The sequence below is a fragment of the Nasonia vitripennis genome, chromosome 3 (assembly GCF_009193385.2).
Source record: "Nasonia vitripennis strain AsymCx chromosome 3, Nvit_psr_1.1, whole genome shotgun sequence".
Classification (NCBI taxonomy): Eukaryota; Metazoa; Arthropoda; class Insecta; order Hymenoptera; family Pteromalidae; genus Nasonia; species Nasonia vitripennis.
In genome coordinates, this window is record NC_045759.1 from 17,935,440 (window position 1) to 17,955,882 (window position 20,443).

Genomic DNA, 20,443 nt, shown 5'->3' on the forward strand with positions numbered 1-20,443 from the left:
CGCATTGTATCCGCAATAGTAGTATATTTCCCGTTCGAGCTGTATACGCGGCGTTATCCATATCCGGACATTTTTCATTAAAAGCGATGTCTCTCCAAACAACAAACGCCGAGGGTCCGACGATCAACAATGCGCATGCACAATACACAGATCCGGCGCCCGGGCACCTGTGCACCCCTCACGGAATTTCATTTCATGCGCCGCCGATATGAAAAAAAGCTCGCGGCACGCGAACGGCGCATTTGGCTGCCTCTCTCTCTCGAGAGAGAGAAGGGTTAATAAAGTGTGGGAGAAAAATCCTGCTCTCTCGGCAGCTCCTGCGGAAAAAATCACGGGAAGAGTGTGTTACAGGGCTCGTATCCCTGAGACTCAGCCCGCGGCCACAGACATCCCTGCGGCCCTCATCTTGTACACACGTGCACACACCTGAGAGAGAGAGAGAGAGAGAGATGAAAGAGGGAGAGGAAGAAGCTAGAGTCTGAAGAGGAGGAGTATGTATAGCGAGACCTCTTTAATAGGCTTGCCGGCGAGCTCGGTAAACCCTCTATCTCGTTAGGCTCCGCGCGCGCGCGCGACTCTGCAACTCGTGACCCACATGCGAGCGCCGATTAATCACGACTAAGCGCGCGCACTCGTGCTGCTCCCTCTTGCGCGTGCACAGCACAGCCTCCCGCCGCTTTTCTTTATTCTCTCTCGCGCGCTTGTGGATTATGTATACGTCGTGCGTGCACCGCCGGAAAAGCGAGGAAAAACTCGCTACAGCAAGTAGGTTTCGATGTAGGTAGGTATGCGCGAGGCTGAGGCTTGCGATTTGATGAAATTTCACGCGGTGCAGGTGCACTCGACGACGATTTCGCTGGGGCTTTTACGCGCCGACGGATAAGTGGCTTGGTTTTTATGTCAGCCGTGCGGGGACAAGTGCGCCGAAGGACGGCTTTTGATCCTGGGAAATTGTGCGGATATACTGTGGGTGGTGGTTTTGGTTTGACTGATATGCACAGGGGTATGCACTTCTGAGACTCGTGAGAAAACTTGTTCTCCAAAGTGGATGCTGTCCGGGAACAGCAAGACATGTAATATACTCCAAGGCTGACAAACAATGAGGAATGAGATCTGAAAAATTTAATTCGAACAAAATCGATATATTTACGATCGTATATTATCTGCGTTACTTGGAAAGATTTCAAACTGATTATTTCCTCTTCGAGTGTATATATGGCCAGCTACTCTAGGAACCTGTGTATATATCGCTAAAACGAGGTAAGGAGGTCAATATATTTTGCTCTGCCCTTTTTATACGCTACTACACTTCCCAGTGGAGTAGACATTTTAAAATAGATCAAGTTTCTTATATTTGTGTGATGAAATTTTAAATTCGAATTCAATCATTCGCTGCATCAAAGATCATAAAAATGTACCACATCTTGAATCACTGATTGTTGGGACAAGATACGATTATAAAGCATCGTAAAATAAGCTAATGGTAGGTAAATTTCGCAGCTATAAAGTGGCTTTCTTTATCCTTAAAGACCATGCAGATCGAGTGCGGAGATTTCGTGCATGCAAACAGCAACACTGCCTATTAATACATCAGATGTGGAGCAAACGTGATAAGTCATAAATATTCAGTGGCTTACGGCGCACGCCTCTTAAAGCCTCGTTATTTTTCACCATGCATATATACAGCTTTCTGTACAGGCAAAACTCCCGATCACTATAACACCAAGTAAATAACTTTTAAAGGACAATTCTCTCAATAAAGAATAAAACAAAGCCAAAAAGTCCTATGAATGGAACATCCACAAAGAACACTTCCCTCCTCATCCCTTTTCCGGCGAAACAATAATCGAGCAGCCAAAACAGAGCCGTCAAAAAATAATATTCCCTATGTAAAATATAAAACCACCTCTCGAAACAACACAATCCTACACATCACCCTTCGCACCGACGAAAAAAAAACGCACACCACCGTCTGTACATAAGCCTATTAAAACAACGCGTCATTGTGACTGCGCTATCAAAAGGCAGAAAAGATACAAGCCGCGACGACGTTTTCCTGCTTCCCTGCAGCGACAGCGACAAAGCATCAGAGCGCAACTTTTCAGTCCTCCCCCTATAGCAGGCGCGTTATACGCTATATATGTACGTATATTTGCCGGGAGATAAAACGAGCAGACGAAGCGCCCGGCTATGTAGGGGTGACGTGCGCTCGGTGGTTTTAGCGCGCCTAGATGCCTTGCGGGGGCCCTTCTTTCGAGAGAGAGAGAGAGAGAGAGAGAGAGAGAGAGAGAGAGAGAGAGAGAGAGCAGTGCGGTGGTATAGGTATCGACTTTTAAAGCGGAAAAGTGTACAACGCATTTGCATACGTCGGGTTGAAGGGAGAGCTGAGGGAGAGAGCGACTACTCCGTGTGTCGAACTTGACCGGAATATATTAATCAGATTCGAGAATGAATTTTATATTGAATATCGGCTTATCGGCCGAGCGAGAGCTGGCCATTTTGGCTTCCCCTACACTGATGCCGAAGTATGAGAGGATTTTTCGCTCTTATTGAAATCTCAGCTGTATCTTTGTATACGTGATTGGATAGATGAGGAACGCGGATGTGTGTGACTTTTTCAAGAGCTTTCGATCGAGCTTTTTCACAAAGGCGCGGGTAATGCGAGCAGAGACTAATTTTCGGCGAGTGTACAGCGGAGCGCGATAATTGCTTTTGTAGCGGCACTTCACTACTAGTATACAAACTGATCGATACGACGTATATATACGTCGAAACCGTGTTTTCTTTGTAATGCTCTTTTTATAACGGCTATACTGGCGCATCGACTGTATATACAGTACAGAGCTTCGCCTGGATTTCAATTATACCGAACAATAGGTGCAGTATTTTCGTTGGCAGCGCAGCTAATTATTTTTCTCAGTAGCTTGTGTAACTAAAAGCGAATCGTCGTAAGATTATTAATCGATCACCTCATAGAAACGCAACGCTCGATCATCCCATTATTTCCGCACAGTTATTTCCGCGCATCGGCCCGAAATAGCGTAAAAACTCGCTTACATAGACGAATTAGCGCCGTTGAGTTTCACGCACGCACGGCTCATCAAACATTCACGCTCACTACTATCGATCATTTGTGTATTCCACGCAAGGAAGTAGCCAATGGCGATACATACACACTCGCACCTCCCCCATTCAGGAAACGTAACCGTATCGCCCGCTGAAATTCCCGTGTATGCATTTATGAGATCGAAAACCCGGAAAAATGCTAAAATCAATTCCTATATCCAGAAACACTCCGTACGTCTCGAGCTACAGCGTCTTCGTTGAAAAAAGAAACATATATATTATAGTGCTCCGCGGGCGATAAAAAAAATGACGGCGATAAATAAAGCGAGTCGAAACTATAAATCGCGCTCAGCAGGCTGGCAATCGATCGAGAGCTCTCTAACCCTAGAAAATCCATCCTCTCTCCTCAGGAATCATGCGCCGAGCGCATTAAAATCCGAGGGGGAAAATTATGCGCGAATCGGCACCGATCTAACACGGCTCATTAATATTGATGAGCTTCGCTGCTCTCATTGTTTCGTCGATACGTACACACAGACTCGCATCGGCGTCAAAGTGTATACGTGTTCCATTATAGAGTATACAATAGAAAAACAGCAGCTGCTGCTGCTATATGCCGTCGTCGCGGAGAAGAATAAGCGCGAAATTGTGTCACGTGCACGAGAGAGAGAGAGAGAGAGAGAGAGAGAGAGAGAGAAAGAGCTCTCGCGGCTTCGCGTCGCTGTAATTATTAACGATTTGCGTGCAATAACGAAAGCGACTACCCGGCTGTTGCAGCGTAAACAAAGAAGTGCCCCCCGCGCTTCTGTGTGCGGTCGACTTTTTGAATAATACATCCACACCGCACTCGGGGAAAATCAAACGAGAGACGCTCGTGTCTCTACTCTCTAAGAGAGAGAGAATAACGTATGTGTGTGTGTGTGTGCAAACGATGCTGCAGCGCGAAAAAAAAGCAGAGCGAAGGGATGTTGTATTCCGTTGGGGTGAACGCGACGAGAGGGTGAAAGGATGAAGGGGGAGAAATTAAGAGCGCCGGAGGACGAGAGAAAGAGCGGGAGAATTTTCGAAAATGGAGAGCAGTTTTGTACGCGAGTGCCGAGTGCCGAGGGGCTGCATCATCCTGTGTACGGTTATCGCAAATCTCTCTTGTTTAACTGGTCCCTGGCTCACTGTGCGAGGGTGCGGAAATGTTTTTTCCGCGACTACTATATACCGTGGAGATGGTCGAGCTTTGGTTCGTTGATTCTGGAAAAATATGAATAATACACTGGCTGTGCGTGTGTAAGAATACGCGAACGAACGTCTTGTGAAAAGTGAAATAGTATACACGATTGTATAGGGAAGATTTAGAATGCGAAATGAGCAGAAAAAGAGAATGCATACACCCCCGCGCACCGAAATATTCCAACGTATAGAATATATATATATATCCGCGAGTAGAATACACAGCTCGACGTCGAAGCGATAAATTTTAAACAACGATACAATTTCACACCGAAATGGCTGACACAAATCGCGTTATTTCACTTAAACCACACTTCTCGCGACTCCGAGTCTCGTGGTAATCCCAAGCTCACAACTACAGCCGTATATATTTGTAAGTGTCCGATCGTAGGAAGCGTTTGAAAAAACATCGTGTCATGACCTCGCGCAGACGGTTGTCTTCGATCGCGTATGTACTTCGCTTATGTACAGTATTATGGATTTAAAAATAAATCGCAGTCAGTATCATGAGGTTAGTAGTACTCGTGGTTGTACACGAGGAAAGTGTTCTGTGCGGGAAAGAGTTGGAAAGTTGTAATCAATGGTGTACGACGCTCGGGAAGCTACAAATTACTATGGAGTGAAGAATGAATTGCGTGTCATTTTTGGAAGGTGAATTATTGAGAAAATACATGCGTAAAACACAAAAGTATATAGCTTTAAAAAAAAACCATCACGCTACTGATGGCAGTAGTGCAGTATAATTTATTCAAACAGCGAGCAAAAAAAACCAGTACAACACGAAACAAAGCCCAAAGAAAATAGCGTGCAAAATTACCCGGTATAAATTTCACATGTTATACACAGGAAGAGCGATGCATCGGATAAAAAAAGTCGTGCCGATAAGATGGCAACAGTATATGGGTGCACACTGTGCTACGAAAAGTAAATTACAGTAACCATATACTGGCGGATAATCTTTGCGCGCTGATACGTTAATATTGATCCAGTTTTGTTTGTATCGTAATTGCCTCGAGGTTATATTCAAACCTGACATATCAGCTCGTTATGACTGTTTTGCACACACACACACACACACACACAGGTATAAAACGCCAGCCCGCAGTTGGAAGGAGAAAACACGAGTGTTGTTTGACGAGAATCCGATGCAGCGGAAGAAGACCCTGGTACAATTAGGACGGATGAAGTGGGAAATAAAAGGGAAATTCTGACGCAAAGCCGAAACGCTCTTGCAAGCTCTGCACCGTGTGTGCACACGTGAAAATCTGACAAAGAATCGGCCGAAATGAAAAACTCTTTTATGAAGCGCTGGTGGGAAAGCTTGACGTTTATGCCCGGTTGTTCGAGAGTAATTAAACGTTTGATTTATGCAATACGAGTAGTTACTTAATGTGGAAATGAAATGAATCATTTTTATCAACAAAGGAACGTAAATAAAGAATGGAGATGCCGCAGCAGACTCTCGCGGGGACTCGATCTAGCTGTGAAAGCCGGCTTGAAAAGAAGTGCTGTATCTGACTCAGCGTTCGCATCTTTCTTATCGTAAAGATAAAACGTAAACTCGCTCTTTAAAACATAAAGCACAAACAACTCTGATCCAAAGAGAACTCGGAATATCCCGCGCATCTCATCACGTAAAAAGCCGAACGAATCCCATTGAAAAAAGAATCAAGCCTACTGCACATTCCCTAATAGAAAACCCCGTGCACATCTCCCTCTCCCGCTTGTCCAGGGATAATAAGACACAGGGAAGCTGCGCGAGAGACACACAGACACACAGTAGGGAGTGTATCCTCCATCACTTACGTCTGATGCGAAGAAGCCTCGAGTCCTCGGTAAATCGCCTACTGTCTCCGAATACTGCACATACTCGCTGCTCTACAGCACAGGTTAACTCGCGGACATTGCACCCCCGCGAGTGTGTGTCTCTCTACTGGACGCGCTCTTTCTCACACTGGCACTCGCGCGTCGCGTTTCTTCTTTTTTTCTCTCTCTTCTCTTCGGCCCGCAGACAGAGACACACATATACACAGGCTCGGCTCGGTCTCCTCCTCGGCTGCGACTGCCGCCACCGCCGCCGATGCTATAGTGCAGACTCTCCGGGTCAACAGAGCGTATACGGAGAGACGCTGCTGCTGCAGGGGGGTGTATCTGCTCCGCCGTTGCTTCGGGGCCTCGGCGCAGGCGCGTAAAGCTGCGCCGAGGAAGCCCCCCCTAAACGCCACTATACAGAGAGAAGCGACGCGACTGTACGTCTGCGCGCGCCGAAAGCTTCGGCTGACTCTCTATACGGAGCTTTTCGCGGAAAAGCTCGGTGAGGAGGGATTATATGGAGGGCTTTTATTCGGTTCGAGTTTTTACTGGATTTCTTTTTTTTTTGTTTTGTTTATTCACGTGTTGCCTACATACGTTTGGTTTCGAGGCGGTTCTAGAAAATATGCAATATAAACGCCGAACGCGCGTTATTACTTTTTCGGGAGCTGACTGGTGGGCGCTTGATTAAAAGCTCGAGCCGCCCCCGGGGCCTGTAATCAAAAATTCAGGCGAAATATATCGCCGTTTCATTAGCGGCATTATTGAATTTCTCCCCCCTCGTTATGCTCCGACTCTCGACCGCGGGAGAGTATCGCATCGAGATCCGCTTTCGAAATACACAACATGCTGGCAGATTATTATAACAATTATGCAACAATCAACAATTCGTATCGCGTCGTGTCACTTGAAATTTTCAAAAATTCACAAGCCCATCAAACTCGGACGATCAAAGCCGACGGAGAGAGAGAGACAGAAGCTCCCTGTAGACCAGCCAAGCGCACCCTCGCACGTGCGCGGCTCTGCTTTCTGTATACATATATATACGTAGAGTAGGGGAGCACAGCTATATGTATATATTCCGTTCCGACTCTGTATGCGCGCGCGCACACATGCGGCTACGTTGCACTGCAACACATTTTCATACACAGACACACTGGCTACATAATAATTCGAGTCGCGTACACGTGCAGCCCCCGATGCGAATTGCGCTACATGTGTGCCTCGTCGCGGAGCATCTGCGGGCCGAGAGCTTTTTCGTTCGGCTGAGCGCGCCACGCATACTGATGCAAATCATCCCTCCCGCGCCTATTATTTAATCCGGCCGCGCTCTTTGTACAGGCCTTGTTTCGCGCTGTATATAGCTATACTGATGAAAAGATGCGTCGACGCAATACGCGCACTTGACGTGCAATACGGAGCTGTGGACTGTATGTATAGCAACTATAGACTTCTCTAATCAAGCGTCGCGATCGTAACGCTCGATGCGGTCTGTATGCACCTGTGTATACAGTATATAGACTTGGAAATCCTATAGGGCAGAGCTTTTTTCCTGGGCTCCGCATTTGGGCTGTTTGCAGAGCCGTCCGAGGATTTTCTATTTTAACGTCGTCCCCGCCGGACCACATAGCGCGGAGTGAAAAGCTCCGCCGGCGGATTTATTTTTAAGACGTACGCGCACACAGCCGGCCGGTGGAAAAGCTGATTTGAAATTAGACCTTCAAACTGACTCCTTCACTGCTTGACAGATAACACGTGTATATGATACATGTAATCCAAGGGGCGTCTCGGCTGGGTAAATACACGGAGCTTCGGGATTGATCGAGGCTCGACTCGCCTTTAATCGACTGCGACGCGTTGATTACGCGTCTACGAGAGTGATGTATAGTCGGGAGAGAGGATACATAATCGCGTTGCATATATACCTATGCATAACGCGACGTCGTTTCGGGGGCGATGCAAACGATAAAGCTCCGAGATATGGCTCGCCGCGCGATGAAAACGGCGAGAGTCGCTGAGAGATTATTAAAAAAAATGAAGGAAGAGCTGGATGCAGCGGGGCAACAAAAGCCATAAAGAAACTGGGCCAAACTGCCGCGGCGAAAGCGTCACTTTATGCGAATGCGCGCATACGAGGGCCCTCTCGTCTCGTCGCGTTAAAAATCCACGGCAATATGAAGCCAAGAGAGAGACAGCTCCCTCCCGAAATTTTCCAACCGCCCTCATCCCCCGTAACTATATACAGAGAGAGAGAGAGAGAGAGAGAGAGAGAGAGAGAGAGAGAGAAGCCCTCGATCGGATATATCTCCCCCTTCGTCGCGTCTCTCTCTCTCTCTCTCTCTCTCACTCGAATCAGCGAGGACGAATTCGCTCCATCATCGAGACACTGCACATACAGAGCAGCCGCGCGTATATACATATAGGTATACCAAGAAGAGGTCGTGGGTGGAACGCATGCGCGAGGTGTATACCCGGCGCCGTTGCCAGGCCGACGCGAGGGGTGAAATAGAGAGAGAGAGAGAGAAAGAGAGAGAGCGAGAGAGAGAGAGAGAGCTGCGCTGCTGCTGCGCTGGACCGAGAGCGCGGGCGCGTACTGATGTGCGTATTGATTGCGGCCTCCTCTCTCTCTATCTCGTATACATATATATTCACCGTGTGTATACTCTATATAAGAGAGCCACCCCCTTGGTACAGTCGTTTCTCTTCTTTTCGCCCGCTGTGTCTTGCTCTTTTCTTTGCTTTCTCTCTCTCTCTCTCTCTCTCTCTCTCTCTCTCTCTCTCTCTCTCTCTCTCTCTCTCTGTTCGTCCTTTTTTTGGCTCTGGTTTTTCGTTCGTCCGGGGGGTGTGTGTAAGGCCGCAACTGATGAGCCGGTAAATTCGGCTATGATGTTGTTATAGTTGGGCCAAATGTGCCGTGAGATATATCCAGCGGCAGGACGAGATTACCTATATCGATGTATCGGAGAGGTAAATCGAGCCTGTAACGCTGCGCGCGAGCTTTTATTTATCGCTCATTGAGCGAACGCGTTATATGGGCATGACGGGCTTCGATCTGTACTGATTGACTGGTTTTCCCTTTGTTTTCGCGTGACTATACGGCTGCGTGGCTTTTAAATTCCGAAGCGAAATTTATTACCTTTTCCGAGAAAAATGTATTATTGCGCGGGTATTCGATACGCTGCTCTGCGGGGCTTCTTTAATTTAACGAGCGCGGCTTTGATTTCGATAGATAGTTATTGAAAGGATTTTAATTCAAATGATTGATTGATATTCGCTGTCTGAATTGCTGTCTTTTCGCTATTTATATTAAATATTTTATTTGAAACTTTTGAATTTAACTTTGATCAGTGCGTTGGCGTTGGGGTCTGCGGTACACTACGAAACTGAACAGTTTTGGCCTGGCTCTTTCCTCGCCGCCTATAAACCTCTCCGAGTCTCTGGCCAGCGAACATAGGTGGCGTACCGTTTCCCTCAACTGAAATCTGCGCGGTCAGTGTATATATATAGCGCGGTAGTCCACCTATGCCAAAAGTGCCTTTCGTTGAGTCTAGCTTGAGTCGCTCGTACTATAACTGCACCTTGTAATCGAATAGCAAGATGGCGTCCATGTATTGGTGGAAAATTGTTTAATGATCCATCAGAAAGCTGAGCAGAAGTTTTTGATTCATCAAAATCTTTCGCATAAATGCCTATATGTGTCTATCCGAATAACGTTGATAATTCGTCTGACATGGCTTTTTATAATTCTTTTTCCGTTTCCCCCATCAGAAATATGCAGTAATTACTACGATCCCTTGAGGCTCTGTAAATAATCTTACAGCTTAGCAAGAACTGCGTCTCCGGCGTATTAACTTAATATCCCAAAGCTGCTCGTACGCCTGCTTGTACTCTTACCTCCTAAAAAAAATTCTCGCCGGTTACACTTGCATAAAAAATATCGTAGGCTACAGAATAAAACAATAGCACACTAATAAAAGCAACGCAGATATGTGCGTCTATATTATTACGGATTCCCTTTCCGCCGCGAAGCCCTATGCGCAGCGATTTGAACTGCGCAATATTTTCAACTCTGCAGCGGTGCATCGACCTCGCGCGCGTCCAGCTCAGCTCATGTAGCAACGTCTACGAGCGAATAAAAAAAAGCATCACATCATGCATAAACTGCAGTACATAATACACAATGTAAATAATAATTCAGCAGTTGCCCGAAAAGCAGCACCGCAACGCCTACTGCTTCCTCATTCTTCTTCCGGCTTTTCGTCGAGAAAAGCCTGTGTGCAGTAGCCGTCGTCTACGTCGTTCCATTCTTCCCTTCCGGCTTTTTCTCTTTCTCTCGGCCACTCCAGAGAGCCTCCCCTACTGACTCCCTTTTACATAAAACTCGTCTCTCGCTGATGTGTACAACAGCGCGTGAGCCTCTTTTTTTGACTCTACTCTCGCAATCGCGGAATTGCGCGAGCGCTCGGCAATTGCGAGCGAGAGATGCTCGAGATCCCATTTCGAGGCACAAAAGGGCGACGCGCCGATTATGAGCGGTCCGAGCGGAACAAATTGCCGCGTGCATGGCTTTACGAGCTTGAGCTATAGTGTCTGTGTATAATGGCTGTGCGCTTGATAACGCGCAGTTTCGCGTATACGTTAGGAGGGTTAGGTATATGTATAAGCTGTTTCCACACCCGCCACGACTTCCTCTTGAGACACGACTTCCTCTTCTCAAGTGCCGGATCGATGATGATCGAGATATGTATAGGGGGACGCGTTGGAATGAATTGAGATTCCAGGTACGGGATCTCGGATGCTTTCCTACACAGAGCAGATCGTCTTTTTCCGCCGACTGTCTTGTCTCCTGCTCTTGCGATTTGTCTGAGAGAGAACGAGGGGGAGAAAATTGCTGATGTCAAGCGAGCGCGCGCCGCTGGATGAATAAACTATTTTTATGCTTTCGCATGGGCGTTACGTATAGCAATACAGTACGGGCGTTGTGGCCTGTGTACGATCTGCGAAAGTTTTATCTTCCTGTTTATGGAACGGATTATGTCGTTAGACAAGGGAATGTGCGGTGAGCGGATAGCCAATTTCCAGCGACACTTGACACGTTGTATTTGTATTGCGAGAACGAGAGCTGATCGAATTTTTTATGGTTACTGCAAACTTTTAATCTGAACGTTACATTTACATTGGGCGTATAAACTGAATTGTTACGTTTATGTGCAGGCAGTTTTCAGAAATTGATGAAACGTATTTGAATAGGAATTGATTTGAAAAATTTACGAGACCTCAATCTCGGAGGAGAATAAAGCGCGCCATAAATTTGTCTACGAAAGTTACACGTACGTTAAACATTGAGAGGATGTAGGACGAGAAGTTCGTGACCGATGCGTTTCCTTCCTGATGAGGAAAAACGGCCGAAATATTTTATGCGGCCTGTCCAAATGAAACTTTAAGCGAACCACTATAGCAAAGCATCGAGGGAAATATAAAAGTTCTCGCATACGACTGCACGCATATTCTCTCCCAAAAATAGGCCAGGCACACCCGCCCTTATATGTATTATTGTTGTATTTTCAACGATGAATACACAACGTAGTCGTTTCTTTAACGCTGTAGTTTCAAAAAGTCCGGCTTTGAGATTTAACTTTCGGGCTGGAATCCGTAATTGAATATATAAGTCCTACGGACGCGGAGCACAGAAAAGTTGTTATCTCTGCACGAGGGGCTGAAATACGATAGCCGCTGAAGTGTATACACTGAGCCACGCGAGGTAACGCAAACCGTAAGTGAAAGAATATTAGGAATAAAGGGGTTACTTTACACCTCCGGAGGTGGCTCTGCGGCTGCAGTTTGTCTGAACAATGAGTTGCGCATTTTTAAAAGCGTCTCCGTCATGCCGATGAAAATGCAATTAATCACGCATAGGCGCAACGACCTGTGAGCACCTCAAAACTCTCTGCTCATAATGTCAAAGCAGATCGTCAGGTATCGTTACTGAAAATTTTGAAAAAAACCGTACCCAATTTCACTATACTCTCTTTTAGTTGCCATCCGGCAAGTTCACCCGACTTCAAAGAGATCGTATTCACTCCGTCGGAAAAAGCGCCGGCAGGGAAGCGTTCACACTCACGGACACAGAAGCTCGCGATGTCTTTGTCACGTGAACAGCTCCCGGAATGAAGCGTGAGCTTTGAGCTAGCTCGAGCGTATATTAACACACCCCGAGCTTAAAAGCTCGCGGCGTATCTCGTCGATCGTCGTGTCACGGGATGATTCGTGCATAGCACCGTATTTTTTTCCTCCCACGCTCACACACCTGGAATTTTTCCAATTTCCGTGCGCGCGGATGTGTAGCGACGCAGCGATTTTCACCCCGTGCGTGCGAGGAATCGAGCTCTTCGATATTTGTATTGCGATGTTATATTGAATCGGGCGTACTACCGCGTGGAGTATCGATTTTTTTTTCTCAGCTGCGTAAAAGGCCGGTGTGTGTTTTGATATTATGTATACATGGGCATAACCGTCGAAGAAAAATTGCCGCTCAAGTTTTTCGAACGATTTTTAGACTCGAAATTAATGTTTTACACAAAAATAGATGAGACCGTTTATAATATGAAAATTTTCTGCTGTTTGTGTCCATTGTTTTTCCGAAATTCGATAAACAATAGACGAATCCTTGCATGTAAAACCTAATAATATTTTTTTTCACGGCTCAACTATAATAGCAACTATATTCCCCGAAATGCGGGACTAAAGTAGCTTTCTATTCCCTCATATATTGTTTGTTCCGTGTTGAAGCAAATTATTATTGCAAAAAAGGGAATTAAATTACTTCATTCTCGCAGATAAGATTCTCTTTGAGCCTATATAAAGGCTAGATTAACGAGAAAACGTGTAAACGTACTGAGAACGCGCGTTAAGTGAACCCCAAGAAACGCGTAATTTAAAGCCTCCGGTTCATGCCGATGCTTCGTCCCTTTGCAGCAACTGCTCAAAGTTCTATCCTACCTATAATTGCGTGCTCTTCCGTCTTCTTTAGGCCTATGTAGGTGAGATTAACGAAAAAACGTGCCAAGGTATCCAGAACGCCCGATAAGTGAACCCCAAAAATCACGCGATTTACAGCCTCTGGTACGGGCCGATGCTTCTTCCCTTTGCAGCAACTGCCCGAAGTTTTAGCCTACCTATAATTGCGTGTTCTTCCGTCTTCTTCAAGCCTATGTAGGTGAGATTAACGAAAAAACGTGCCAAGGTATCCAGAACGCCCGATAAGTGAACCCCAAAAATCACGCGATTATCAGCCTTTTGTTCGGGCCGATGCTTCGTCCCTTTGCAGCAACGGCCCGAAGTTTTAGCCTACCTATAATTGCGTGTTTTTCCGTCTTCTTTAAGCCTATGTAGGTGAAATTAACGAAAAAACGTGCCAAGGTATCCAGAACGCCCGATAAGTGAACCCCAAAAATCACGCGATTTACAGCCTCTGGTACGGGCCGATGCTTCTTCCCTTTGCAGCAACTGCCCGAAGTTTTAGCCTACCTATAATTGCGTGTTCTTCCGTCTTCTTCAAGCCTATGTAGGTGAGATTAACGAAAAAACGTGCCAAGGTATCCAGAACGCCCGATAAGTGAACCCCAAAAATCACGCGATTATCAGCCTTTTGTTCGGGCCGATGCTTCGTCCCTTTGCAGCAACGGCCCGAAGTTTTAGCCTACCTATAATTGCGTGTTTTTCCGTCTTCTTTAAGCCTATGTAGGTGAAATTAACGAAAAAACGTGCCAAGGTATCCAGAACGCCCGATAAGTGAACCCCAAAAATCACGCGATTTACAGCCTTTTGTTTGGGCCGATGCTTCGTCCCTTTGCAGCAACTGCTCGAAGTTCTATCCTACCTATAATTGCGTGCTCTTCCGTCTTCTTTAGGCCTATGTAGGTGAGATTAACGAAAAAACGTGCCAAGGTATCCAGAACGCCCGATAAGTGAACCCCAAAAATCACGCGATTATCAGCCTTTTGTTCGGGCCAATGCTTCGTCCCTTTGCAGCAACTGCCCGAAGTTTTAGCCTACCTATAATTGCGTGTTTTTCCGTCTTCTTTAAGCCTATGTAGGTGAAATTAACGAAAAAACGTGCCAAGGTATCCAGAACGCCCGATAAGTGAACCCCAAAAATCACGCGATTTACAGCCTCTGGTACGGGCCGATGCTTCTTCCCTTTGCAGCAACTGCCCGAAGTTTTAGCCTACCTATAATTGCGTGTTCTTCCGTCTTCTTCAAGCCTATGTAGGTGAGATTAACGAAAAAACGTAACAAAGTATCCAGAACGCCCGATAAGTGAACCCCAAAAATCACGCGAATATCAGCCTTTTGTTTGGGCCGATGCTTCGTCCCTTTGCAGCATCTGCCCGAAGTTCTAGCCTACCTATAATTGCCCGATAAGTCAACTCCAAGACGTACGCGCTTTTTATGGTCACTTATGAAGTGATTTTTCTGTCTTTCTTCAGTCCAAAGCATGCTGCTCGTGCAATGTTAGTTCTTTTCCTTGCAATCCCTATTACCAGTTGCGGCATGGACAATGAGAATGTGACCAAAATAAAAATCCGCGAAGAAAGTCTTAATCTTTGTTACAAATAAAAAGGAATCCTAGCAAACTGCAGTGCAAAATGCACAAAATTCATCTTACCTCCTTTCTTCGCTATAATGCATCCGTCTCCCCACTTGCCTCACGTATCCGCCGGTCTCCTCGACGTTTGTAGTCGCGAGCATTTATTATCACCCAGCCAGTGACCCTCGGCTGTCTTTATCTCTCGAAAATTTCTCATTCACGATCCTCTGCACCTTAAGCGACACAATGAGATTGGAACCCTTTTTATTCCTCAAATACGCAAGGAACAATGTGACGAAACGCATATAAGAAGGAAGAAATCGCCTTGACTGCTGCGCGCGTATAATTACGTGAGCGCGAGGAGGTGACGCGACGAAAGAGAGAAAGAAAGAAAGAGAGAGAGATAATCGAGGCAACAGTAAAGTCCGAGCGGAACAAATTGTCCAGCGTCAGTTTTGTGCAACCGGGCCATCGTGTGTGGCAGAGGTGTGCGATCGTTATCTTCGTATCAATGCTCGTGCGAGTCACGATTCACTCTCGATTTTTTCTTTTCTACACTTTTTCGAGTGTTATGTGTCAGCTATTTGTAAGTGCACGAATTTTTTTTCTTATTTTCCTCTATTTAATTGTCGAATCAAGTATAAAAATGTTAAAACCATAAACTAATATTAGAACATTGGCACGTTTATCTGTATCATTTTTATTTTAAAATTTGCAGAATAGTATGCGCAGGTGTGCTAGAATACGCGATATACAAATAATTTCACGTCGCTTGTGCAATAATGTGTACGAGAAAATCTGTGTCAATGTATTATATTTTGATAATCGCCTCATGCATACCAAACGATATGAAAGAAAAAAGAGTTATTATTCCCTTTTGTCCGCTAATCAATAGACTTTAATTGACTCACACTCTATTCACCACTATAACACCTCTCTCATCTCAATAAAAGTATAATAGCGCTGGTCGAAGTAACGTTTGCACAACACTCAACAGCAACAACGCGTCTGTAGGTAAAAGAAAATGATTTTGTATATTATAATGCGTATACAAGCGAAAGTCGAGTGAAAATAAGAATCGTATACAGGAACACCGGCGTTTCCGCATCTTGAAAGTGAGCGCGCACAAGCTTTTCACTATTTAATTATAGAGAGCTGCGCATATAAACTTTTGTTTTTATCACGATGAAATTTCCTTCTCGTCCTCGGATATACCTATTATCCCACGAAAGTGATACTATATATGCATCGTCTCTTATTAGATTATTGGTATGGAAAGAAACTTGCACAGAGCAGAGCAGGAGACGTCGGATATCGATCGAGCTAAATGAGATAGAACCGCGTCGAAGCATACACAGTGATAGGGAGACATGGAAATTCGGCGGAGGCAGCAGCAGCGGTTCAGTCTCTCGATAACAGCCATTAGTTATACGCGAAACGATGAATCCTGTTGGCTGTTTATAGCCGCTTCGAAGTGTCGGGAGTGATTATTCACTCCGTAAAGTTCCGTTAGCTATTGTATAACGCTGGACCGCAACCAATTAAGGAGGTTCATCTGATTTAGAAATAACAAACAATAAAAAGCTTATGCAAAATTTTGAGTCATTTGGATACCTTTAAGACGAGATATTAATAAAAGTATTTTTTCCATTTTTACATGGAGTCTTATAGAGAATCACATTTTCCTCATTTTAATTTGCAAATAATTATTGAATTAACAAACAGTTTCTGTTGCAAATTTTTGTATGAGAAAACTAATATTTGATGAATTTAAATTGCTTTTGAAAACGATTGATGGGTACTTCTATGCATAATAATTAATTGGCCTAATAAAAAATATGTGCACTTAACCTCTAAAACGGAGTAAAATGTCGTCTGTATTAAATTTTTTTTATCACATAAAGAGTTCGATTTCTTTATCTAAAATCATTATTAGTTATAAATTAGCTTTTCATAAGTCCTAAATAAATGATGTCTCTTGTATATCAAAAGGAAATAAGAATTTATAAAAAGAAGTGACTCAATTTATCCCATATAAATATACGATTAATAGCCACGATCTCATTCCTACACTCTGAACACAAAAAAGTGACCTCAATAATTACCTATTCTAAAGTAAACAACTCAACTCGCACATATGAGTCACACGCGCGTTACAAACACTAAAAAATAATGTGTAACTCACCCAATTCCAAAACACTCGCCTATATACTCCGCGCAGAAACCCATAAAAAAGAACACCTGTCGAAACATCCTATACCAATTTGGTGAAAAAAAAATGTGAGCTCTCGTGCGTGCAGGCGCGTAACGAGGCGCGCGTCGAAGCATCGCGAGGATGTCGCGCACTATATATAAAAAGCGCGAAAGCGGCCGTCGACGCGACACTCGTCGCACACTTCTGTACACGCGTATACACGTTTCGAATAATTCACGAGCCGACCGCTTCGACTGATCTCTTTCGCGAGATCGCGAGGGACACCTCGTTTTTAATCTAAAATCGCGTAGTATAAATAAATAAAAATGAAGATGTCGAGTATTCTAGCGTTGATGCTGTTGATGGTAACAGTCGGTGTATGGGGAGCAGAGGAGACGACAACGACGAGTAGCACGACGACAGCAGAGTCGACGACGACGACGTTGAATAATTCCGAGCTTCTGACCGGAGGTACGGCTGACAAAATCGCCAGGAGGATCATCGACGATCGACTAACGCCCCCCAGGGCTACGGATTTTGCACCTTGGAATAAGAAGCTGCCGCTCGGAGAGATTTACAGAGGTAATTCCCAGCCTCCGAGGGTCACCGAGGAGGTGGACGATAACGTCACCGACAGAGCCGTGCCCAAGAAGACGAGGACCGTTGGACCCACGCAAGGTAGGTTTTGATTTGTGTATGTATCTTGTGAATCTCTGAGCGGGTCGTTAGCCGCTCACTTTCTTTCGACTTTCTAAACTGCCTCGCGCTGTTACTTTTTACAACAATAGAATTACGAAAAATCGGCAACACTCTCGAGCGTACACGTCCCCGGCGTTAAAACGAATTTAACATACCCTTCGCGTCTCCTCGTCCGCAGATACAAGCTGTTGCGGGGGCAAATCGCAGGGTCCTAATGGCTTCGCGGATGGGAAGGACAAGTCGCAGCATCAGTCGAGTCCAAGCTCCGAGTCGCAGGACCTCAACGCTGGACCCGCGCCACGTTTCCACGGAAACAGACCGTCGGACGACAGGTACGGCACCGGCTGTCTCCGATTGTATTCGGATTTATCTCGACTGTTGTTTTATTCTGATACTCACTTACGTACATAGGTATGGTCACGGGTGGAGAAGCTCGAGCTATATCGGGTTCAACAAGGACAAGGACTACTACGATCAGCGCAATCGTTACCCTTATGACAGGTAATTTGACCTTTGATACTTCCTTCCCATCTGACTTTATTGAGATCGTTCTTTTTTATAACGCGGAAGTGATTTGGGAGGTTTCTTCTTGGGGAACGAGTAAACTAATTTCCGTTTTTGTTGAAAAAAAAAAAGAGAAACAGAAAAGTTCACAGCTACTAATAAGCAGAGAAAGTTATAATTCACTCCTGTTAATCAGTCTAATTATTACATACCCAACTTTTCTCTCCGCTTCGTCCTCGTACAATTTTAAGCTTGTTTACTCCTTAATTTATCGCTCTTTGTTATATATACTAAGACATTTCCTCCAATTAGGTACAGCTCGGCGCAGAGACCATCGAATTCAGGCTACGCTTCCGAGGGCGACCGGTACGACATTAATTTAATCCCATTACTCATTTTAATCCTATCGCGATTATTCCCCATCAAAAATAAATCAATACCGACACTCGCTCGCACGTAAAGCTTCGCAGTAATCGCAGTAAAATTAATCAGCACAAATCCGGCCTCGCCCTGACGTTAATCAAGTCGAGATCAAAAAGTCGCCGTAGTAGAGATAAAATAAAAAAGCCTCCGACATCCTCCGCATACATAGATACAGCACAGCGTCGAGGCCCAGCTCGAACTACGGCGCGTCGGCGGTCGATGGCGACCGGTACGGAGCCAGCAGCAGCAACACTCGGCCGAGTAACTTCCAGAGCTCGAATTACGGCTATCCTCCGTACGGCGACAGGCCTAGACCCGGCGGCACTTACGGCATCGGGCCGAGCAGCAACCAGGACACCGACACCGACTACCCCTTCGCCGAGGGCGGACCTGGCAGCGGTGGACCGCCGTCCAATCTGCAGACGCAGAAGGTCAGATCTATGGCTCATGTCCTGTATATGTTATCGGTCCAAGTTCTTTATTTATCGATGTATATAGGCAGCGGCTGAGAGGGCGGATGATTTGTTTCATTTTTCGGCTTGGGCGATGAGCTCGTTGTATCCAGTGGCTACCTTAGCGCGGGAAAATTTACAATCAATGCCTCTAATATAATTATGTCTCACCGGCTGTTGACAGGCAGTGGCGCTGAAGGCACTGGCAGGAGTCGCGTTGATTGGCGCAGCCGCAGCCCTCGCCTCGAACCCCGTCCTCTTGCCAATCAGCGTTATATCCGGCAGAAGAAAGCGCTCCGCCGAACTCCAGTCTGACAATTACGCCCTCACCGCGCTGCTACAGGGCTACATACAGCCCAAATCAAATGAGGTTTGTGCAGATTCTCCCTCATACTACGCGCTGTATACTTCCAATCAGGAGCGGTCTTCTTCCAACTTTTCTCTTTCGCTACGGCAATACATTCAATACGGCACAGTACGTGCAGAAAAAGAAAAAAATTCATACGAATGGCCGTTACTCTTCTGTATAGTGCAGTTTTACAAAGTTACATCGACTCAATTACGCGGATGAAAGGCCTCGTTTGCGCGGACTCTCCAGCGTGGTAAACGTAAACTAATTATTTTTAACATCGAGTCCGCGCGTGTTGTATACGTATAGAACAGAGCTTTATAATTAATTTTGGAAAAGGTGTTGTACACGCGCATTTCTGCTTTGCGTTTCAAAAGTTAATGAAAAATCAATCGCACGTTTATAGGTAGCGCAAAGTCAGCTGGAACGACGTGAAAAGGCAGCATCGAACATCAGCAGCAATAGCAACCAGACGACGAGTCAGGAGCTCGTAATCAGTCCGCAATGCGTTGCGAGACTGGCCTGTCACGTGCACCGCGATTATCTCGACGAGCTGGAGAAGAGCCGAGTCCGACTGCAGCAACAGCACTCATCGGAGACTGAAACCGACGATGCTGCGACGGAGACCGACTTGCATGGACTCGAGCACTGGTTCGATAGCCTGTAAGTGCGTTTTGGAGATGTATATCAATGCGAGCATGTTGTATTGTGTATATAAGACAAAGGAGCTGATTGCGCCGCGTGAATGACTTCCTTATCCTATCGTTATCCTAGTTGTCAGTATAATTTGTTTGATTACTTTTCAGAATTCACAGTAACATACTGGTGGCCGATTACCTTTCCGACGAGCTCAAGTCCCTCATTCAGTCCGCTGTCGCCACTGGATCCGACAAAAACGCTTCGTGCGACAAGTTTTCTTGTCTAAATGTACACGATTCGTCGAGCAAGAAGACCAACTGATTTAGTCTTATTCTATGTTAAATAAAATTATTGTTTTTTTATTGATATTCTTATACAGGTTTATCCTAAGAATAGTCTATGTAATTATAACTCGTATGACGTAAGAACATTTTGTTATTACAATCTACTTTCGAACAAACGATATGTGTAATATATAAAAACGAGAGCTT

At 45.4% G+C, this 20,443-nt stretch overlaps 2 protein-coding genes across 5 annotated transcripts in view; one reads left to right on the forward strand and one right to left on the reverse strand.

Moving 5' to 3' along the window:
• The window catches only part of LOC100678518 (tip elongation aberrant protein 1), a 24,121-nt gene extending 17,713 nt beyond the window's left edge, over window positions 1–6,408 (reverse strand). For 2 of the 3 annotated variants that reach the window (XM_016984529.3, XM_016984527.3), the window contains exon 1: window positions 6,097–6,407. The gene's annotated coding sequence lies outside the window, so the exon portion shown is untranslated. Of the gene's footprint in view, window positions 1–6,096 lie in introns of all 3 variants that reach the window. The other variant, XM_016984528.3, reaches the window with a different exon arrangement.
• LOC107980949 lies at window positions 651–20,356 on the forward strand. 2 transcript variants are annotated; one of them, XM_031927658.2, is made up of 9 exons: window positions 651–1,260; window positions 17,235–17,564; window positions 17,764–17,917; window positions 17,997–18,086; window positions 18,402–18,455; window positions 18,682–18,943; window positions 19,149–19,334; window positions 19,720–19,976; window positions 20,120–20,356. In XM_031927658.2, the coding sequence occupies exons 2-9, from the start codon at window positions 17,240–17,242 to the stop codon at window positions 20,271–20,273; spliced, it is 1,482 nt and encodes a 493-aa protein (XP_031783518.1). In that variant the 5' UTR covers window positions 651–1,260; window positions 17,235–17,239; the 3' UTR covers window positions 20,274–20,356. The 2 variants fall into 2 exon arrangements, with proteins under 2 accessions (XP_031783518.1, XP_016840005.2); XM_016984516.3 differs by lacking the exon at window positions 651–1,260 and adding an exon at window positions 4,799–4,941.
• Window positions 20,357–20,443: the final 87 nt, after the last annotated feature.